The sequence below is a fragment of the Rissa tridactyla genome, chromosome 2 (genome assembly GCF_028500815.1).
Source record: "Rissa tridactyla isolate bRisTri1 chromosome 2, bRisTri1.patW.cur.20221130, whole genome shotgun sequence".
Classification (NCBI taxonomy): Eukaryota; Metazoa; Chordata; class Aves; order Charadriiformes; family Laridae; genus Rissa; species Rissa tridactyla.
Genome location: NC_071467.1, coordinates 164,509,284 through 164,531,222, shown reverse-complemented (window position 1 = coordinate 164,531,222; position 21,939 = coordinate 164,509,284). Strand labels below are relative to the sequence as shown.

General features: G+C 36.5%; 1 protein-coding gene across 10 annotated transcripts in view; it reads right to left on the bottom strand.

Annotated features, from left to right (window-relative positions):
• NKTR (natural killer cell triggering receptor) overlaps positions 1-21,939 on the bottom strand; it is a 42,793-nt gene that overhangs the window by 5,169 nt on the left and 15,685 nt on the right. For 4 of the 10 annotated variants that reach the window (XR_008464813.1, XM_054191127.1, XM_054191136.1 and 1 more), the window contains 10 exons: positions 13,932-13,961; positions 12,919-13,064; positions 11,426-11,648; positions 10,692-10,847; positions 9,599-9,686; positions 6,658-6,803; positions 2,711-5,647; positions 2,379-2,474; positions 1,998-2,057; positions 1,281-1,379 (listed from right to left, as the gene is read on the bottom strand). Coding sequence is in view for 9 of the 10 variants with exons in the window: in XM_054191127.1 (XP_054047102.1) it covers positions 1,281-1,379; positions 1,998-2,057; positions 2,379-2,474; positions 2,711-5,647; positions 6,658-6,803; positions 9,599-9,686; positions 10,692-10,847; positions 11,426-11,648; positions 12,919-13,064; positions 13,932-13,961 (3,981 nt within the window). In the remaining variant the exon portion in view is untranslated. Of the gene's footprint in view, positions 1-1,280; positions 1,380-1,997; positions 2,058-2,378; positions 2,475-2,710; positions 5,648-6,657; positions 6,804-9,598; positions 9,687-10,691; positions 10,848-11,425; positions 11,649-12,918; positions 13,065-13,931; positions 13,962-16,554; positions 16,583-21,939 lie in introns of all 10 variants that reach the window. The other 6 variants (XM_054191133.1, XM_054191129.1, XM_054191130.1 and 3 more) reach the window with 6 other exon arrangements.

Sequence of the window (21,939 nt, the reverse complement as noted above, 5' to 3'; positions counted from 1 at the left end):
AATCCTTGCTTTATATATTGCAGTTTTTCATTTGAAGAAGGGTCTTAAGGCCCCGTAACACCACCAGGAGTGCATGAGCGTCTGCAGAGTGGAAGTTGTAGATTAAAAAGTTTTGGCTTATCCAGAAGAATTCCAAGCTCAGCACCTGGCTGAACATCAAGATAGAGTCCAGATGGTTTCAGACAAGCCACAGAATATATTCAAATCACACAGAATAAACTTCCACTAGAGATTTTCTAGCCTTGTGCCTGGAAGGAAAGCTCTCCAAATGAAAGACGAGCCAATCATAATCCAACACTCTTTCTCTGAAGCTTCCCAACATCCTAAACCGATGATGTTTCTGTTTCCACAGTCTCCATTAATGTCGTTAATTTCCCCTCAAACACAAGACCAAAACTGTCTTACTGTCAGAACTAGATGGGGAAATGCATGTGAGCAAAGTCTGGTAAGAGTTGGTACAAAGTTGTGAAAAAACGGTAAGGGGACAGCAGAGGATGAAAATTTACAGCAGTCTTCGGGATCGGCCTAATTTAGCACTGACTAAGATAGGACATTTTAATAGGTACAAAAAGAATCATCACTGATATTAAAAAAAAAATAAAATATCTATTTCTATCTCCATCCTGTTCCACTTCTGATCTTTGTGAAATGTGCTCACTTACACCTATATAATTCCCCTGGTCTAAGTAGAATAAAATTTATCCTAAATTCATCAGAATCTCACTGGATTTGCAAGCAAAATGTTCTTTCAAAATATGTTCTATGAAGTTAAAAATTACTTCTGGCTAGCACTGCATTTTTTTTTTTTTTAAATCCATCTTTGCAGTTTAACCAAAAAGAAATTACCGTCCAATGGAATACTTTGCATACCAGGAAGCTTTTAATCCGTAACAGGGCACTTGGTTTAAACCTTGAGAGCTAGTTCACTGTAGTTTAAGAAACATTTGAAATTATTAAAAAAACCCAGACACGCTTATTTTGAATGCATACATACAATGAACTGGAGTCTTCTCAAATCTTTCTGGGGTTTCTAGAGAGAGTTTTCTGGGGAAACTCTGGTTTCTTCCCCATTCTCAAATTTAGTATGTCAGAAATTCCGACTTCCTTACTCACACACTTGCTCTAATTTTAATTGTTTTTAATTACTATTTTTAGTAACAACGTATTTTTTATGTTACGTAGGGGAAAAAAATTAGTTTTCACAAAGATCGTTAAGTATGTATTTAGCAAATTCTTTTGCATAAATACAGCGTGTCAAAGCCACGCTAGCAAAACCATACCTGGATCGCCTATCGTAACTTCTGGATCTTCGGTAGCTGTCACTCCTTTTACTTCTACTTCGACTTCTGCTGTAGTAACTATCATACGTGTATGACCTACTTCAAAGGGAAAAGAAAGTCATTGTAAATCTACAGTTTCTTGTCTAAAATGCTATTTATTTTAAAGGTATGTTTTAAAGGCATTTATATACAGAGATAAGTGGCTATACAGAAATTACTTCTGAAGGATGTGGCAAGCATCTTTCTACATTTTGTAAAATGTAGAATTTTTAGAAATGTAGAAAAGTTGAAATACAAGACGAAGCATCTTTGAAACAACAGTAAAAATCTCAGATTTATTAATCTAGAAAAGACTTAGTAAGCATTTAAAGTTTTGCGTTTTCTCTACAAATTGTAGATGCAGTAGAAATCTTGTTTGCTAGTAGTTCTGAAAACAAGTAACAAAGTGACTCCATTTATAACTCAGTTTTATTTTAACAATGAAGGGAAATGCGTTCACCATTGCTTATCTCCTATCACCACCTATAACTGTAATGCCAGGATGATTTGGTTATTTTCAAGCTTTTGAAAGCATCTCATGTTGATTTTGCTTTGATTAAAATTGCTATCCTGATGTTGGATTTTTAAGTACCACAGATAAAGGAGTATTCTTACACGAAGATATTTTTTATAAGAAGTACATTTATTGCAGAGTTTGTTTAAAACTATAATCCATACCTGGATCGACTGTGATGACCGTAAGAACTACTTCTGGATCTGCTTCTACTATAGGTTCGACTGGCAAAAGCAAAAACACAAAGACATTTTAAGTTAATCAGAAACAAAGGCTGAAGATAGTGGGGGGAGAGGGGGAGTGAAAGGAAAGGAACATGTTCTGCTCAGAACTCCTTACCCATACTGCAAAACATTAAACAAAATTATTTTTCAGTAACAGGAAATTTTGAAATCTGAGTATTCTAACTTGCACATTTCAAGCCAACGCTTCAACTGCATAGCTAAGCACGTTCCCAACTCGCCCAGAGCCTGAAGCGGACTGCTGTCCCTAATTTACTGGTTTTGTAACAGACCACAACACTGTCTCCAGTTAGAGAAACTTACCTACGACTCTTGTAACTGTGGTAAGAACTACTTCGACTTCTTGACCGATCTCTACTATACCATCCCCTGCTTCGGCTTCTTGTATAGCTTCTTGACCTACAATCAACGAACAACTATGAAAAGCACAAAATAGAATATAACTGAAGAGAAGAGCAGCAGAAAACACAAAGCAAAGCATGATAAAGCTTTATCTTTTAAGATAAGTATTTATTCCATACTTGCTAAATGTGCTGTTTAAAAGTAAAACACGAGTTGAAAAAGAAAAACATGACTTAAGTATCAGAACTTTCAATTTAACACGGTAGGCTGTGGGAATGGCGCAAACTTCTTACCTGTATGAATATGTAGAACTTCGAGATCGACTTCTTGAGTGACTGTAAGACATGGACCTTGTTCTGTGTCTGGATTTAGATTCAGATTTACTTCGTGACCTGCTGAGACTCCTGGACGGGCTATTGTCATCTCTACTTGGAGATTCTTCCTCACTGGAACTTTCTTGGTTCCTTGGCCTTCGATTTAGCCGTGCTGTTTTTCTAACTTCATCAAACAGAGATCCAGGCCTTACTTTATTTTTAGCTTTTATTTCAATTCTTAAACCAGCTGGTTTAGGCTCTGGCACTGAAGCTACGTTCTTAACTTCTGCAGCAGTACTAACTGTTGCTGGCTGCAAGTTACCAACACCTTGCAAAGGCTTCCATTTATTATCTATCATATTGCTTTGTGTATTTTCAGTATTTTCACTTTTTAAACTACAGTCTTTAGCGCTAGACATGGGGACAGAGTTATTTTCTTGCCTTCCTGTTTCGTTTTCTTCTTTAATATTAATAAAATCTATAATATTGTTTCCTAGTTTGACAGCCTCTTGTTCAGGGGTCTCAACCTGTAAATCTTTGTGTATACTAGCACTTAAAGCCTGAGGTTTAGCAGTGAGAATGACAGGAGACAAAATGTCCACATCCAGCTTCCCTGGTGAGTTACGATCTGGCGTACAAATCTCCATGTTGTCATCTGTCTGAATAACATCTTCCAATCCGTTCTGGTTACTTTCTTCAGCTTGTTTAACCTCATTCTTACAGGCGGTCACATTTATTCCTGAGTTTAAAATACCAGTTGAAGCATTTGTTTCAATGCCATCTTTATTAAGGTTACTGCAATCCGGTGAGGTATCACATACAGAGTTTTTACCTAAAAGCTTTTCATCCGCACAAGGCTTTTCACCATTTCCCATTTTATCTTTGACTATTTCATCCTTCTCATGAACTTGCTTTTTCTCCTTTATGTCCCTGATAAGCTGCTTGTCTTCTTTATCATCCTTGGTAACCGGCTTTTCATTTATCTCCTCCTCATCTTCTTCACCAAACTCCAGGGGGGGCTGCCAATGAAACATTTCTTTTCTTCTCTGAACTTTGTGTTTCTTCTCCTTTTTCCCTTTGGATTTTTCTTTTGCTTTTTTGGAATGTGATTTTTTAAGAGTTTTTTTCAATCCGTGTTTGTGTTTTTTTGACTTTCCTCTAACGTTTGTTGAGCTAGAACAAGAACTCTCAGATTCAGAGGATGACAACTGTTTGCTTGTCTTCCAGGTACAATCAGAATCCAGAAAGCCTTCTGAAGAATTTGATTGCTTTTTTATCCTTTTGGTAACGCTAAGCTCTGTATCAGATCCTGACGTGGCCTCTCCTTCTTCTTTACCAGAGGAGGGTCTGGAATCTCCCCTATTATGCCTTGCTTCTCCCCTTTCAGAATTTGATTCAGAGTCCCATTTACTACCCGAATAGGATTTTCGTTTAGCTTTTGCACCACCTCTAGGTTGCTCAGAGGATTTCTCCTTAGCTGCTTTCTTTTTAGCGTGATCAGAATCCCGCTCACACTTGGATTTCTCCTCCCCTCTCTCAGAGCTTAAGCTATTTTTATCCTGTTTCTGAGTATCTCCTTCTAATTGAAAACGGCCTTCTTTTTCTTGGACTACTTTCACTTTGGCAGAACGCTCACTGTCAGTAGAGAAGTCTGAAGACGATAGACTGTCGCTCTCTTTCAACCCTTGAGAAGACTCATCGTAGTCTTTTGTACACTTATAAGGGAGAGTACTTTCAGAGCTCGTTTCTTGCCTCAGTTTAAGAGACCGAGCTTTTTGATCGCTTGATGCAGATTTTCTTTTGTTTCTGTGTCTATCATCATCACTAAGGGAATAGTAAGACGTTGACTCACTATAACCTGACCTGTCACTGCGGTATTTACTCAATGATGGTGATCTGCCAGAAGAACGAGACTTTGTCCTAGAGCTAGATGGACTTCTAGATCTCGTGTAAGATCTTGAGTATGACCTGCTTCGAGAGGACCTGCTTCTTGATCTTGGCCAACTATCTGAGCTTCTGTCACTACGGTATTTGGAATAACCGCTTCGATCGCTATCTGAACTCCTTTGTCGCTTACGATATGAGGAAGAAGTGTTAGCCTCTTTAATGACTACTAAATTGTAATTAGTTGGTGCAGGTATTAAATGGGTTGTTTTAGCTTTCATTTCCTGAATCCGCTCATAAGATGGCTTCCATGGTTTCTGTCCAGGTTTCCACCTTGAAGGCGGTGGACTATCACTTAAGGGTATAACAGGGAGGTTTTCTGGGACAACTGGTGGTATGACAACTTTGTCACTTGGGAGTATAACTGCTCTTACAGGCTCAGCGGTCTTGTTCAACTTGTTTTCATTTAATCGTGTTGAAATATTTCGTGGAGAATTGGAAACTGTCTTTTGGTGCCTAGCGTTAGAACTTGACCTTGACCTACTTCGAGAACGCGATGATTTAGAGGCTGACCTTGATCTAGAACTTCTTCGGGAATAAGATCTTGATTTAGACCTAGATCTGGACCTGTAGTACGATCGAGTCCCTCTGCTTGATAACGTCGATGAGCTCTGGTCTTCCTTATCAGATTTCGACCAGTCTCTTCTGGATGAATGTCTGGAAGACAATGAAGAAGAACGAGATTTCCTCTCATGATCACAAGATGATTTCGTCCTCCTGGGGAAGGAATGAGAGGATTCTGCATCCGATGAGGCTGATGTTTTCTTTTTCTTCGTTTGCTTGTGCTTCTTGAAATGCTTCTGCTTTTTAGATTTCTTTTTATGTTTCACCTTCTTTTTCTCTTTTCTGTGCTTTTTGTGATGGCTAGAATATCTTACAGTACTCAGATCAGAATAACCGTTATGGGACCAAGACCTTGATCTCCGGGATGCACTTCTTTCATCCCATCTGCTTGTACATGGGTCACTCAACCTAGAAAACAAACAAACAAGCCCCACACTAAGTGGAAATTCTTTAAAAACTTCAGGTAAATTAAGTATTTTCCCCATCTCCAATGCAATTAATTAAGTTTCTAAAAAACTAAGATACTCCCCTCCCCTTACTAACAGACAATTGTGCTTTGACTGAGCTTCTTACACTCATTTTAATATCTGAAATTGCATTGCTATGAAGAGAGCTACTTCTCTATAAGAAATGCATCAGCCAACACAAGAAGATTTTGCATATTGTAGAATCTGTGTGAAGAGACTAGATGTTTCAACTACCCTAGTCCACAGGACTTTGACTTCTATAATTATAGGATTCTTAAACAACATTTACATACAAATTTTAAAACATCATCTTATTTAGTATTCTTTTAGCGGGTACACTGCAATACAGCAATAAACTGAATAGACTCAGTATATAAAAAGAACTATGAGTAATATTGACAATTATTCAATAATGACTACATATAATATTCTTCAGTTTTCCTTTTGAGGTGTATCTATCATGATTTGACAGAAGCTCATATTTAGTATTAATTCATCAGAAATTCTGGCGAGCTGACTGCCATCACAGAGTTTGCAATTGCAGAAAGAACATTATAACTAAAACACTAGGGAACTGGTAGATTCGATTGTCTTATTTGGTATCCAAAGAAACCACATAACCAAGTTTGAGGCTAAAGGAAATCTGACATGACTAGCTCTATGGAAAGCAACGGGAAACTGGACAGGTCAATTAATTATTTCTTAAATAAGCATCCAACATGGCACCATCAGAAACAACTCTTCTGACCCTCTGACACTTTTCAGCATGTGTTCTTCTAGTGTCACACTGAAAGTTTTCCACTTCTGATTTTTGGAATTTAAATGGAACATGTTAACCACGAAGATATTTACATTTTTTATTCAAACATGAATGACACTGTGCATCTACACAATCTATTAAAGCTTGTGTAAAAAACCCAAGACATTTTAAATTTGTAGTAAGGATCTTACTTATCTCCTTTACTCCACTTTTCTCCACTAGGTGGTCTATATGTTCGTAATCTCTGCATTTCCTCTTTCCAGTGAGGAGGGGTCTCACTGCTCTCATCATCATCGGATTCAGAACACGATCGTGACCGAGGTGGGGTGTGATACCGCTACGAAAGCGAAGAAAGATAATTGCACAATATGTTTTGCTTTAAAAGAGACTGGATAATACAGAAAATATATGGTGCCTCTTACACAGATTTTGCATGCATCTTCATAACACAAAACAGACAACATCTATCCCACATGCGAGACTAGATAACATAGCTAACCGTATCTTTTTGTACTCTGAGAGAATTTCACAAAGCTTGAGAGGGGCCAGCAGCTAACTCATTTTTTCAAAACGTAAAAGGAAGAATCAAGGACAAGGTCATGGTTTCCCTTTAAGTAACACCTTTTGGCATAACACAATTACTGCAGATAATCAACTGGTTTTTTTTCAGGATACTAAAGCACAGATGTTTCACTTCAGTTAGCAGACACTTAACTGCTTGTATAAGTAAAGACAAGCCCTATTTCAAGAACTACTGCCATTCAGCTCTTCAGAAATGGGAATCCAGTTAAAGACTTATTCCAAGCAAAAAATTATGCTTAGGCACAGCATTTAAGTAGGCAATAAGAGCTACTTGTGCTGCAGAGAAAAAACTCCAATATTGCTAACTCATTATTTTCCATTACCCAGCTGGATACACACTTAGGTAAATTCTGTGAAGAGATTAGATGCTCCTTGACTCAATAAAGAAAAACATCTGGATTTTACTCAATTATTTTGAGCCACAAGCAATGTGTGTAAAAAAAGAAGTATATATTAACCCCCAGAATAAAGCCAGAAAGATGTATGCATTGGTTTATTCAGTTAATGACAGGCAAAGTCTTTAAGACATCCTGTTTATATAGAAAACAAACAAACAAAAATATAACCTGCCATGAAGATTTGGAGCTTCCCTTTGAGCTGAAGCAATGACTACTTAAAAAAAAAAAAAGCTTTTACAGATGAATGGCATATAATAGGTTGTGAAGGTTTCTTGGACCTCCCTAATTCTCTCATATTATACTCAGGAATCTCTCAGAACCTAAGAGGACTCAAAACTACAAACAAGTATCTTGAAAAACAGCAAACAATTTCACCCTTGATAGAAACTGTGGCTAATCAGACTACTGGAGACAGCAGAAAAATGCGTTTCTCCAACTAATTGATAGCCCTAAGTTATTTCTTGTATTACTGGTTTTTATTCTTAATTTTGCCAAGAGGGTGCCAAAATTATGAAAAACAAGACACAGACACCCAAATCTCTGGCAAAAACCAATTCCATTCAGCTTTAAGCTATTTTTCCAGAAGTCTTTGTTTACATAAGTATTTCAAAACATTCCATTTGAGAGGCTTCCTTCAGTGGATATCACAAGTGTCAAACACAAAGAAAAGCTGTCAGATGCAGCAAAGACAGCTATCAGATTTAATGTCAAGGCCGGCAAATAAGGGTTGGTTCTCAGACGAGGCTCAAACACTACAATACCTTGGTCTACACTTGGGCCATAAGCCGTTAATTTTGTGCCTTAAAATAATTGCATTGTAGGGATCAGTAGAAAAATACTTCTCAAATCTAGTGGCTATCATGTATGAAAAACACGCTCAGAGAAGTCTCAGTTAAGACCATTCTAACAAAAAATGTCTTCAGCTATACAGATGTATAAACTTTTATTTTATCAAAGACTTCCGCTTGCAAAAAAATTCGGTAGGACCGAGCCTTGGTTTGGTTTATGGTTACCCAAATGCCGCTGGCTAACTTGATCCAGGGAAACATTCTAAAGGGGAAGGATATGCTCAGTCATGGTACGCTACAATTTGAAATACACCCGAATCAAATGCACATTTACAAAAGCTTTTCTTACATTCTCCCTCTTCTACTTACTGAAAAACAACAGCGCAGCTGTGCAGTGGTTTGGGCCCTGTATTGTGAGTTACTAGATAAGACAAAAGAAAACTTTTGCTTGAGCGCAGCAGAACTAAGGCAAAAGTCTTCAGGATACCAAAGATTTGAAGTAGAAATGAAACCTGCATAAACAGTGGCAGTCTTCAGAGAGGAAAGTAGGGAAAAAAAAAAAAAAAGACCGAGTCTGCGCATCTGTAAAAATGCTTCAGTACCCGCACTGTACAGAAGTAACTTCTTGCCCATGTAGTGTCACTTATGACATCACACAGACTTGATCTCAGCCAGGACAGCTCATGAAATCTGACAAACTACATGAAGTAGCTGAAAAAAGGAAACAAAAGATTGACTTAAAATGTCAAAAAGCAGAACAATGTAAGTGACTCTGCCAAAGTTGCCAACAAAGCTGTTGTTTCTCAGCAAGGTATGCACAACCATCAGAAGATGCAAATACCAGAACTCGGAGGACAGGCATTATACATCAGAAAGGGCTGTATACACCCCTGACACTGTAGAACAGCGTTGTCCACTGTCATGTGTTACAGTCCTGAGGCTTAACAGCAACAGCAAGGAAATGCAATGAGTGGAGAAGAGAAAAAGCTTCCGTCACTTCTCATTACTTTAGATTTCATGGCTCACGTGGGACGAATCTAGCTGAATTAATTTCAATCGTTAAAAAGAAATAATTTTATTCTTATGTTTGAAGACTTCTCGTAGCTGAGGAGTAAGCATTTGTTTTCCCAAACAACCTTTAGGTAAAAGGACAGCAAGGATGGGGAAAAAAGCGATATAAAATGAACTACCTGACGACAATATTTCAGCCTTCTAAGCTAGAACCTACAACATTCAACAATAGTTAAAGTGTCACACAAAGCCTCCAAGGAAATTCAAAGCTCAAGGTCAGAGAAGATACTCTGTGTGACAGAAAAATAAAAAAATAAAAAAAAAAAACAAAGAAAAAAGTAATTGTCACATACTATTGTGCCCCGTCCTTTAATTTTTCGTCCAGATTTAGAGACTGATGGTTTCTGATCAGTCAGAACTGGCGTAGCATCAAGAAGCTTCCTACATAAATTAATAAAATATGAGCTTACATGGAAAGAAAAAAAAATTAAACTAATTTTAAGTTAATCGTGCAAAACATTCACCTTATTAATTTACTTTGAGATGGCAGAACCAAGAATTCAGTGAATTATCCAAGAAATAAAGGAAGACACACACACCAAAGAAAAGCAAATCAACATATATTTGTTCTCAACCAAACACGTAGCCTATCTGAGCTCTCTACGCATAAATAAACGCTTACAATGAACTTGCAAAGTACTCTGTTAAACTGGTGCATGACTTCTCTAGTACATGGCTTTTCTAAAGAGGTCAACTTGTGTTTGGTGCCCAAATCATGACGACAACATGGGCAGAAGATATTCAGGATGTCAGCAATTACACAGCAATGTCTTAGCGTAGGGAATGGCAGTTCACAATAGTCCACAGACTCTAAAGCATTGCTTCTCTCCTAAGCAACAAGAGGTAATTCAGCATTCCTTCTTACAGTTACTGAAAGTAGCTTGTGAACTCATTACTTCCTTTGAATCAGAAGGAGAGTCATTTTCTCTTATTCTTGAAATCACAGACAGGTCATAAAGTTCTGGCCGAGTGATTTTGAACCAAAGTTTCTTCTTTAGTCTAAGATGAAAAATCAACTCTCCCAATCAAGTCTACCTTATTTGCCAAATATTGCCAAATATTTGCTGTGGTTTACATTGCAAAGTTTCTCTTGGAATTATTCACTCTTTCTTTTTTTTGTCAGCATCTGCAATGAAGTTTAAGGTCGTAACATGCACGATCCTTAAGGACCAATGAAACTAACTCATTAAGTTTCGCTGAAAAACCCTCACACAGGTTGTAAGGAATACTACAAAGAAAACTGCAAAAAGGGCAATTAAATTATCTCATTTAGAAATTCTGATAGTACAGCCATCATTTGCTATCATAGTAACATGATCTTAGTGAGGAAATTTTATGCATAGTTTCCACCATGTCAACGTAATAAGAAAGCTCAACGATTCTTACGGTTCAGGTTCTACGCTGACAACAGGCACATCTCTTCTTAGCAAAAATCTGTTTTCAGGCACTGGGGGAATTTCTTCAGGACGTACCACCGGTTTGTCCCTCTTTGTGCTAACATCGGCTGCTTTTTCTGTTATATCACTCTTGTCAGAAAGGCTGCTATGGGGAAAAGCAAGTTGATAAATAAAAATTAACTGCGAATTCATAAACAGTGCTTTTCAAAGCGAATTCCAAAACAAGCCCACATAACGCAGTGATCTTTAGGATGGCTTAAAAACCAGAAATGTTTCACTAACAATCCATTTTAGGCTAAAGAAAGGATGGTGCACAATTATTGGAAAGAAATTTAATTAATTTTGCTTTTAATTTGCCATTTTTCATTAAATATTTTTAAAATATAACCAAATAGAAAGCAAATATCTCTTGATTGCCTGTCTCACTATAATATAGGCATAGTGAATCCTAAATTCTTTTATGTGCTGAGACTTACTTCAAAGTTGCTTTAGCTTTTATCTACAAAGATGTTAAACTGTTTCATAGAAGCTACCCAACAAGCTCAGCTTTTTCTTGTTTGATTGGTTTTGTTTGTTTATATATATATATATTAAAAAAAAATCAACCATCAAAAACCAAACTGAAATAAAATCATTTCCATATTCATTGCTTGAGTACTCCATAAAAACAAAGCTGAATTTCTCAGACTTCTCTGAAATTCTTAAATTTAAGAGACTAGTCACCGTCTTTGGTTTGAGGTTCGCTTGCACCTTGGATCCTCCTTCTTTCTCTCTTCCTTTCTTCGTTTTCTCGATTGTTTGGTTTTAGTTCTTCTTTTACGCTTCCTCCTTCTGCTTCTTTCATTTTCAGCTTCGCTGTCAGATGAAGTTTCTGAAGAGCTTGATGCACTGGAGGAGGAGTCTGAAGCTTCTGAGTCAGAACATACTTTCTTCTTCTTCTCCAAAGCTTAAAATAGACATTTTATATTTACAGTGTGTTTATATGCATGTATGTTTATTGTGTATGTATACAGCACAAAATACACAATTTCATACACGTATAAATACACACACTCTGCTCCAGAAGAGCTTTGTGATAAACTATGAATTTTTTTCATAATTAATTACATTAAAGTACAATAATAAAGAGTCATATAATTGTGTCCAGTCTAAACCCATAACAACAAAATGCTACAAATACTTTCCAACAAAGACTGTTGTACAAAACGGTCTTCAGTTGCCATGAAGCGAACTGGAAGAACTTCCATGAACAACTTCCACCATATAAGACAACGTAAGAATGTTTTGGCTTTGCATTGATAAGTCACACACAGTAACTGTATAACTGAAGTTGAACATTCACTTGTGCCAAGCCAATATATAGAAAGGCTGAGAAATAAGTATAACTTTAATAAGGAGGGTTACCCCCCTTTTCTCCTTTGAAAATGTATTTTAGGTTTAACACTGAATTCCCACCATTGGGTTAGAACAGAATACACAAATAAGCAAAGACCATTTATAGTTTAAAAAAAAAAATAATTTCTTTAGAAAGCAATGGACATGTTATAAAACAAAGTTTAAGAAAGAATTAGTCGCAGCTGCAGTTGTATATTTTTTATTTCTAAAACTTTGTCGTTCTCTCCTTTCTGCATCCTCATACTTTTACATTTTCTATCCTCTTGACTTTCTCTAAAGGACATAAATAACCACATTATCCTTAAGGAAAGTCAAAAGTGGAGTAGAAAATTCAAACTTATAACACTCTACTACTTTACAGCGACTGTCTAAACATATATTTAAGATCATTTGTTTCCCATGAATTCTCAGGAAAAGGCAAATTACGTTGACTACATACACTGCATATATTAACAATACATGATCTTAAAATAAAGCTTTGGAAACTGCACAAAATTCAACTTCAAGAAAAGCTTGTGCTTGCATCTCCATCTTTTAAAGTCAGAAAAATAAGCTGTAATTACTTTTTGAGTATGTCACATTAACCTCAAACATTAAGGAGAATTGGAGGCAGGCATACATTTTCCAAGGCGTAAAGCTCTAGGTCAGGTTAGGTTTGCTGTGCCTTCCTCACCTACACCAAGCTTTAAGTTTTAAAGGCTTGCAGGAATTAATTAAGATTCTAGAGATTTACCATAATGATTTTTCAACCTTGGAGTAATTTTTATACTTTCTGAAAGCCATGTCAACTTTTAATTAACTTCAGTCATATGTATGCTTACCATCTTTTGCTGATTTTGTAACAAGCACCCCACAGTCAATAACTCGTACGTCGGCATAGGGCCTACTTGCAGTATCAGTTTTCAGATTTTCTATTTGCTCTATTACTTCAAAACCAGAAATAACCAGTCCAAAGACAACATGTACGCTGCAGAAATAAAATATTTGGAAAGTACGAACATTTATATATTGCTCTAATTATCTTCCAATGAATTTCAGATTTAAAAAGTCATTCTGCAATAGAAACATTCAGCTTCATTGCCATTATCTGTCTCTTAAAATGTCTTAAATAAGATTCTTATTATTTTTACATTTACAACAGTGCTAAGATTCCATGCAACGTGGAACAGAGGTCCACTCCAGTTCAATTTGAGAGAAATACTTGATGTCATTCTACTCTCTTCTACTTGGGCAGGGCAAACAGATCATTATTTCTAATCCATCCTTCTATTTTGAAATTTTGTGCAATAGAGAGATCCATAAATGAAGATGACCAAGTGCAGTTTTCCCTAGAGAAGAAGCATTTATAGGTGTATACAAACTTAGCATACAAGTTCCCACTGGCACTGTAGGGACAGTTATAATTAAGAAATCGCCGGTTTTGTTCTACCACATACCACGTTTCTTTGTCCTCCTTCCATTTGCCCCAGAACTGATACTTCCAGGAACTAATTTTTATAGGGGATAAAAACACCCCACAAAAAAGAGTACTACCAAATACATTAAACTTGACATTTCAAAGCACTGATTTATGGACTGAGGGCAGCAACCAGTTTTTAAAGAAATGAATGTTAAGATTTAGGGTCTTACAAGTTTTTGATCAGCTTTAGGAAATAAGTTGCAACTTGAAATTTTTATAGAGCAGAAACTTTTGTTTTCCATCTTGTTCTATTGTATAATTTTTCACAGAATTAAGAATTTGCTTCCCCATTGTCGTCTACTTTCAATACAACATGTGAAGACTTACAACCTTCAAATTTTAGTCATCATTGGAAAAACTATAAAGGATTCTTACCCATCGAGATGAGGAGCGGGTTTCGTTGTTCTGTTTGACAAACAGCAAGATGGTAGGATGGTAAAAAAAAATAAAAGTCAGGGATTCAGATGAAGTAAAAGAGGAGAATGGCACAGAAAAAAAAAAAAAAGAGGTGAAGGTAAGACAAAAAAATAATGAAAAAATCCAGTTACATACATGGAATTTAAAAAACTTTACAGATTATACACACAGGCTTTTTTAAACTTTTACATGAAATTTGTTTGAAGTTTAGCTAATTGTGCATACTTGAAAGCTGTACCAAGTATCATTTTATGCATGCAATAAACAATCTTCAAATAAGTGTCTTTAAATACACATTCAAATATAACTCACTAACATTTTTAATCGCAGAGAAGATAAAATTTGGCAATAAATACTGGATAACTAATGGAATGTAAACATTTCTGAAATTGTTAGGTAATTACACTACAAGGTTACTTTAAAGTCAGTTTATTTAAAAAAAAAAGAAGAGTTACAGTATGTGATAGATTCTTTGCTTCCCCCCGCTACTTTTTTTTTTTACTTTCCATTTATTTAATCAGCTTTATGACTCAGAATACAAAGCAACACTTCTATCTTTAACCATCAAGACTACAGCACTTCAGCTCAGAAGCTCACAGGCTTCCCAACAGCAGCAGCAGCACAATAAAGCAGACATTATATACTACCCTACAGCTTACTCCTGGGATAAATGCAGAATTCCTCCCTATTTTTCAGCATCCCACATTTACCTGTTTCTAGCCTGAAGGAGAAATGCCAGTGCCTTACGTTTTGTATGCTATCCTAAAAGGCATTGGGAGTCACACCAAATTTCTGAGTTGGCTTCATATTGGAATATTCAAGGCTGCACATATATAATTACATGTTAAGATTCATCTTGTTGATGATAATGCCATGACCTGATCTCTCTATATCCTTTTCCAAAAAATAAAGGCAATTACTTCTACAAGTAAGCCTGCACAATGTTGCAAAGGAACCTTGCTACACGGACAAATTCAGTAAGGAACATCAGAACTTGCATTAATCTTGTATATTGGGGAAGAAAAAAAAAAGATACATAAGATAATTTGCATCTGAAGTTATTTTAACATTTGAAAACATTCTTCTCTCCTCCCCAGGCACTATTTTGCCTTTCTAGCCTACTTCCAATTAACTCCCCTCTCTCAAAATAAATAATCACAGATGCTTTTTCTAAATTTACAGTAACACAGATGTGGCACAATGAAGTCAGTTTTTCACTGCTATAATAAAATACTACTTTTTAAGCACATATCCTCACTCGAGTTTTGAACTATTAGGTCACAAACCCTTCCAGTGCTGGAATGCATGCCAAAAGATGGAACAATGAATCAAGAGTGTTTACACTCTTCATTTTTTTTAAGCTCCAAATGCCAACCAGACTAAATAATACAGAAAACTTCTTTGATTTAACACAAGGAAAGAAATGCTATCAAGATGACATTTAATTTCTCAATAGTAAGGGGTGTCTTTTGTTTGTCCCTTCCGAATATAGCACATTGCTACGAACAAAAATTCTTACAGCTTTTGAAGTTCTTTAAGCAAAAGTTAACTGCATTAACAACCTGCTGTTAAGTAAACACTTTAAGTGGGCTTAATTATAAAGCTGATTTAAAGTAGTGAAAAAGCAGAAGTCGGTTACTTCAATGAAACCAGTAATAAAGGAGACTTGGTGCTTAGAATTAGTTAGAAACAGCAACAGGTTCCAACGCACTCGATGAGTGCTGTAGTCCTGTGCTCCTGCCATGCTGCAGCAGCACATGAAGACCAATTAAGCAAATTACCTAAGCACATACTTTCTTTAGACTAGTCCTCAATAAGCAAAGAGAGGGATAGTTGGTACATTAAAACCCACGTAGAGGTTTCTTCCATTACAGTGGCAATTTGATAGATAAAATGGGTAGGATTTTTCCTCACTTACTCCTTCATGAAGTGAAAACACAAGGAAAAGCACCATCAAAAAAACACCCCAAACTTTTCAGACGCACAGTAAGGAGTTGGGGGATTTAAAACTTCCTATGGGAAGCAGAAACCCAGCTCCTCATTGTACTTTTGAAAGTTTTCTCATCTCAATGCCAGGGTTGTAACATGACATTTATTCTGCAAATGGGCACTTTAAAAAACGACTTCAAAGTTTTCTGCACATGTCCTGCCTTTCAATCCTTGAAAATTTGCTCTGGCTTCAAAACTTCATCAGGAGAAAACATACTTACTGCCTTTGCACTATAGGAACCCAGTCAGGATGAGTTCCCCCCCAGAAAATAATATTTTATTAAAGCATTTTTATATATAACTTTTATAATTTAAAACATTCAATATCTGCCTTATAGCGTATATTATTATCCAAGTTATTTACAGAAGGAAAAATACCTTTCTTCACTCAAGTTTAAAGTAAACTGGTTTAAGTCACTGCTGAAGAGAAAAGCATCTTTTTGATAAAAGCATGTTATCACCCACCCCCCCCCGAGAACCTCAGTCCTAACAAAGGATTCAATGCACATAACAATATGATCAGAAAAACAAGAAAGATAAAAACAGAATAAAGAAAAGGAAAGGACACAGCCTTAGAGGAATGAGACATTACCTTTGGAGCGCACGATGTAACACTGTTTCTGTAAATTTTACACAAAAATGGCAGAAATAAATTGTAATACATTTTCAGACAAAACTGAGTCTATGTTTTATTAAATACAAGTTTAAAATTAATATTCATCAAGTTGTATGCAGAACAAGGATGCCTAAAAGAGGGCTCTAAATTTTCTTTAGAATACAAGGTACTTTGAAAACTACAGTAAGTTCTCCTTAAAAACAAAAAGAAACCTACAGGCATAACCTGCTTGTATACACTATTACAAAGATAAATGGTTAGAAAAGAGAATCCTCCCGCTCCCCTCTACGTCTCAATCCAGCAAAAATGTTAGAACACATGCACAACTTTAAGCAGATGAACAACTGATTTCAATGGGTTTATTCACATGCTTGCAGTTATATAGGTGTTCAAATGCTCTGTTGAACCCCGTCCTAAGTATATACTTCACAGGATGGCACACCATAGCTTAAAACGTTTTTTATTCACAAATGAATTGTGTTAAGTCAGTAAGTCTACAACTTCATACATTTCATAACTAGCTGACATCTTCCTTGTATTATGAAGCTTTTCTAAAACTAAGAAAAATAGGTGTTTTCTCTAAATACGCATATTCCTGTTCGATTGCTTGTGTTCAGAATTATAGAAAAACAAACACATTGCAGATGCAAAAAAGACAAAACACGTGCACCAGCTAACATCGTACTTTTGCTCTCGTATAATTCTGAGCAGCAGCAATGTTTTAAATTGAGCTCATCCATATTTTTTTTCTCCCAAATAAACTATTACTTCTTAATTATGTCTCTGCTTAACTTGAGCAGTGAAATGACCTGTTTGTTACTTATTACACATAAAAGCATCCAGTGAATGCTCTCACTCGGGCCGTGCTTTTACACAAACTTTTGCTCAAACCAATGGGACCTGCTTGTGTGTAAGTGCACATATACCGCTTTTGCTCAAAGATAATGCAACATCAGCCCCTTTAATTTGAAAATTTTAGGTTTTTATATTACTGTCAGTTGTTCAAAAATTAGCTCAAAGGTATTTCATTCACAGTAAAAAGAAAAAAATCAAGTGTTGATTAGAAAGATACCTGTTATGGGACACCAAAAAGACTTAAAAATGAACCACTTTAGTAAGTCAGTAACATTCAGAAACCATTTGTAAAAATCAAAGCAAAGAAGTCCTCGTGATTTATTTTATCCTTCATTTAGGAAATCAAAGCAGTTAGTTTGTTTGGATTTAGTAACTAGGCACAGCACCACACATTATAAACACTTTTAAAATAAAAATAACTATTTAGTTTTGAGCAAGAAAGCAGAGCTTGAGAGACACATTAAGCCAACAATACCCTCAACATGGAAAAAAATTAATATAAATCTATCAGTAATAGCAAAACAGCCTCAAGTTTTAAATAGCTTTAGGACACAGAGGCAAGAACTCCAAGCATTTGAACTGATAAGGAACACAACCAAGGCCCGCTCTTTAAATTGTATGAAGGACATATTCCTCAGTAAACTACATGGCTAAATAACAAAGCAATAAGTTAATTACACAAAACTTCCCAACAACAACAAAGAGGCTGGTTACTTTTTTTGCCTCCTATTGTTTTCTTTATGCTTCATCCTGCCCAGTCGTGTCTATTTTTCTAGTAAGTGTAGCTTGACAGATTTTGTATGACAATGGAAGCAAAGTTAAGCCCATGCAAGAATTTGCTGGATCAGGAGTCTCATTAGTTTTATATTGCTTTACTCTTTTTTATAGTACTTTATTTTGCATTGCAACTTTCCTTACTACAGGTTGGGTATGGCCACGGGCACGATGGAGTTGCTCTAAAGAGACAAGATACCATTATCAGATCAGCTTGACTGAGAAGCAGAATAGATTGTTCAAGAAGAACATGACCCAAGAAGTAACACAGTCACTGAGCTGCAACATCCAGGAACAGGCTGACTATCTCCCTCCCCCCGGGCCCCCGCCAACGCTAATCAGGGACCTGAAGACACTAACTGTATTTGCATAATCCTCTAGATGCACTCCCCCAATAACTAATAATAGTAATAACAACCTTTTCAGCAGCAGTCCAAAACAGATATTGGAATATATAGAAAAAGGAAGGTGATTCTAGAGTGGTTCCTTGTCAAGCTCTACCCCATCCTAGGGATTCCACATCTGAGTATCAACATGGAAACAGGACAATTAAAAGAAAATTAACACACTCAGGTGGCTCTAAAGTTATTCACAGAAAGGAAGCAAACCGATAGTGGTGTTATCTGAAAATGCAAATAGCTAATTTATAAACTGGTACCTTACAACTGTTCTCAACACAAGCCTTTAACAAAGTGTTAGAACAGATCCCTGTGGGTATAGAAAATTGAAATTCCAGTATTTCAGAAATCTGAACAATATAAAGGGGTGGTCTCTGTACCCTTTCTGCTGGATTTCAACAACATGCGTTTCTCCAGACCAGGAAATGTTTCTTGGACACATCTGTGAATAGACTTGGCCTATTTAAAGCGCGCGTGCGTGAAAACCAATCCTGTCTAATTCTCCTTTCAACCCAACTGTTACTCCTATTCAAGTAAGAAGAGAGATAAAAAGGGGAGAAAATTACTCAATGAGCATTAAACACAGCACTGCTGACATTATATATGTACACTTCTGACACTTTATTCTACTTTTGCTTTTTGCAGTGCTTTAGTTTATGTTCATTCTTGTTACACTGGCCTCACTGGAGCTTCCTAACAATACTTACACTGTCTTTTCCATGCCCAGCTCTCTACTGTTGCTTATAAATGCTTCAAACTCATTCATGCCAGAGAAATTCCAGATGAATCAAAGAAAGCTGATGATACTTTAAGATTGCTCAGATGCTTGTTTACATTAAGATTAGCCTGGAGCTTCTATTTCAAGTAAAACTAACCACTGTTGCTCAACTTTTAACAATTTTTAGGCACTGCATAGAATCTTGCTGTGACCAGTGTGTTGGTGCAGTCTGCCAAAGAGATATTTGCTGCCTAATTACTTTCTGTAAAGGCTAGTTACTTCAAATGACACTTTTCTGTGGTAAGCAGGGAAAGAGCTTCTGATGAGCAAGCAGAACTGTCATAGTCAGGATTCTGGCTATTACTTTAGCCCTACTTGGAGAAATACTAACATACAAGAAAATAACTTATTTGCACTCCTTATCTGCCACATTACACGTGTATGATAGAGCAATATAGAGTTTTCAACTCTGTAGTATGAAAAAAAATGAAAACAACTAAGAAGTTCAGATGGAGATGAACTATTTCACTCTCTATAAATCTAATAAATAAAATGAAACATGTTCAAACTATTAAAAAAATCTAAAGACTGCCTTTCACACAATTTTCAGGTTAGACATTTGAAGAACATTTTTCCTAATGATAAACTACTGAATAACTGAGCATTCTTTTGAGTATAAGAAACACAATTTCAGCTTAAAGTATAACACTAAAGGAAACAAACATATTTTATTAAAGAAAAGCTGTACAGATGCACAGTACATTCCCTAAAGTAATCAGGCAAATGTCACCAAGCAAGACTAGCTGCTTTAATACATTGCACTTTAAAGTTAAGTCACAAACTGCCTAGATGAAGTCTTCAGTCGTTGTTTCCTACTTTGAATCTTGAAATTCAAACTCTCCATATTATGAAGCAGAAACCAAGTTCCACCATTAAAAAGCTATACAAAAAGGGAGACTGTTGAACTGTGTTTCACCACCCATCTTTGCCTATTCATAAACTGATTTACCCAACATGACCCTGACTTTGCAACTGACGGTATATATACACACCTGCCTCTATGAGCAGCCTCAATGGTTTCTGTATGGATTCTAGAATTGCAGATATTCGTTCCCAGCATCAGCTGCAGTACTGGAGGCCAAAGGTGGGTTTCAGCTTAAACCCGTAAGCTTGGAATACAGTAAAGGCATCCACAAGCGAGCTAGGCATCTCAGCTGCTGGTCAGATCTAGGGAGAAGGCTCGATTACCAATGTATAGACATCTTCAGCTGCCCTACTGCATCCTGCCTGGCTTCCAGCTGCTTCTCCTGGAGTACATGGTGTCTTGCAGGTGCTACATCATATTTGCACACCCTGTCTTGGAGTTCCTGATGGTGATCCTGACAGCATTAGCTGTCTGTGCATATGGTAAAATGAAAAAAAGTCCTGGTCAAGAGGGTCACAGAAGCCTAGAACATTGAAACATGCTTTGAAGACTTAGAAGCCCACCTAAACCTCATCAGTTATACTGGAAGTTTACTCCTGGGCTGGATTTACTTGCCTGACTCTAGGGCAAGCTGGTGCCATTTAAGACACTGGAGGATGTCCAAGAAATCTGCATAGGGCATGCGGGTAACAAATAAAACCTTCAGAACATCCACACCTTTCTCTCCCAGCAGCTGAAGGCCAGGCAGGACACCCCAGGACTCTTTAGATTCCTACAGGCAGCTGAGATGAATCTAGCTTATGTGGAGAGGATTACGTTTAGCTATCCTACTCTGCCTGAATTCCCACCAAACTAACACTTGCTCTTCACAGTGATTTTATGAAAAATCAGAATATTTGAAGAAATCTGCACATTGCAAAATACTTCTGTATTTGATGAAAGTGCTCTTAAACACCGTTCATTGTATTGTCCCATGTAAATTACAATTTAGCATCTAACACATCCTTAGGTTGTTTTGGTGTGTGGGGAGAGAAAAGGTGTTTATGTCTGTGAAATCTAATTGAACAAGTAAGCTGAGTCTACTAAGCATAAGGGAAAGAAGATGACTTCCGAATCAATGCAGGAGAGAAAAGAAACTTTAGAGCCCTCAAATGATAGCTTCTTGACTGATGTGACATCATTAAGTTTTCATGTATAGTGTTCAGATAAGCTTAAAAATGGAAAATTATGACATGAGAACCAAAAGATAAGCCAAAGTAATAAAGAGTGAACTAGTGTCTTGCAGAGACCTTATTAAACCATAAGGGTTTTTTATATATATATTTCATTCCATATTACTTTGTGTGTGTGTGTATATATATATACACACACATATTCAGATTTACTGTAAGGAAGCACAACAGTTAAATCTGGTTTGAAGGTAACAGAAAACAAGATGGGGTTTTTTTTTGGGTTCTTCCCCCCCCGAGTTTATCGCTATGGAAAGTCAGAACAGTGGTAACTGTGAAAGACTTCCTCTTCGGTTCCTATTAATTTTCCATTTTTAGGGCATTCTTTAGGAATAAACCTAAAAATGTCTCTTATCTGAACTTCATTGTATCATACTGAAGATCTTTTTCAGGCAAAAGAAAAAAAAGAAAGATTCTTGAGGACAATTTACTCCTTTACTGAAGACAGTGAAGCGCCATTCA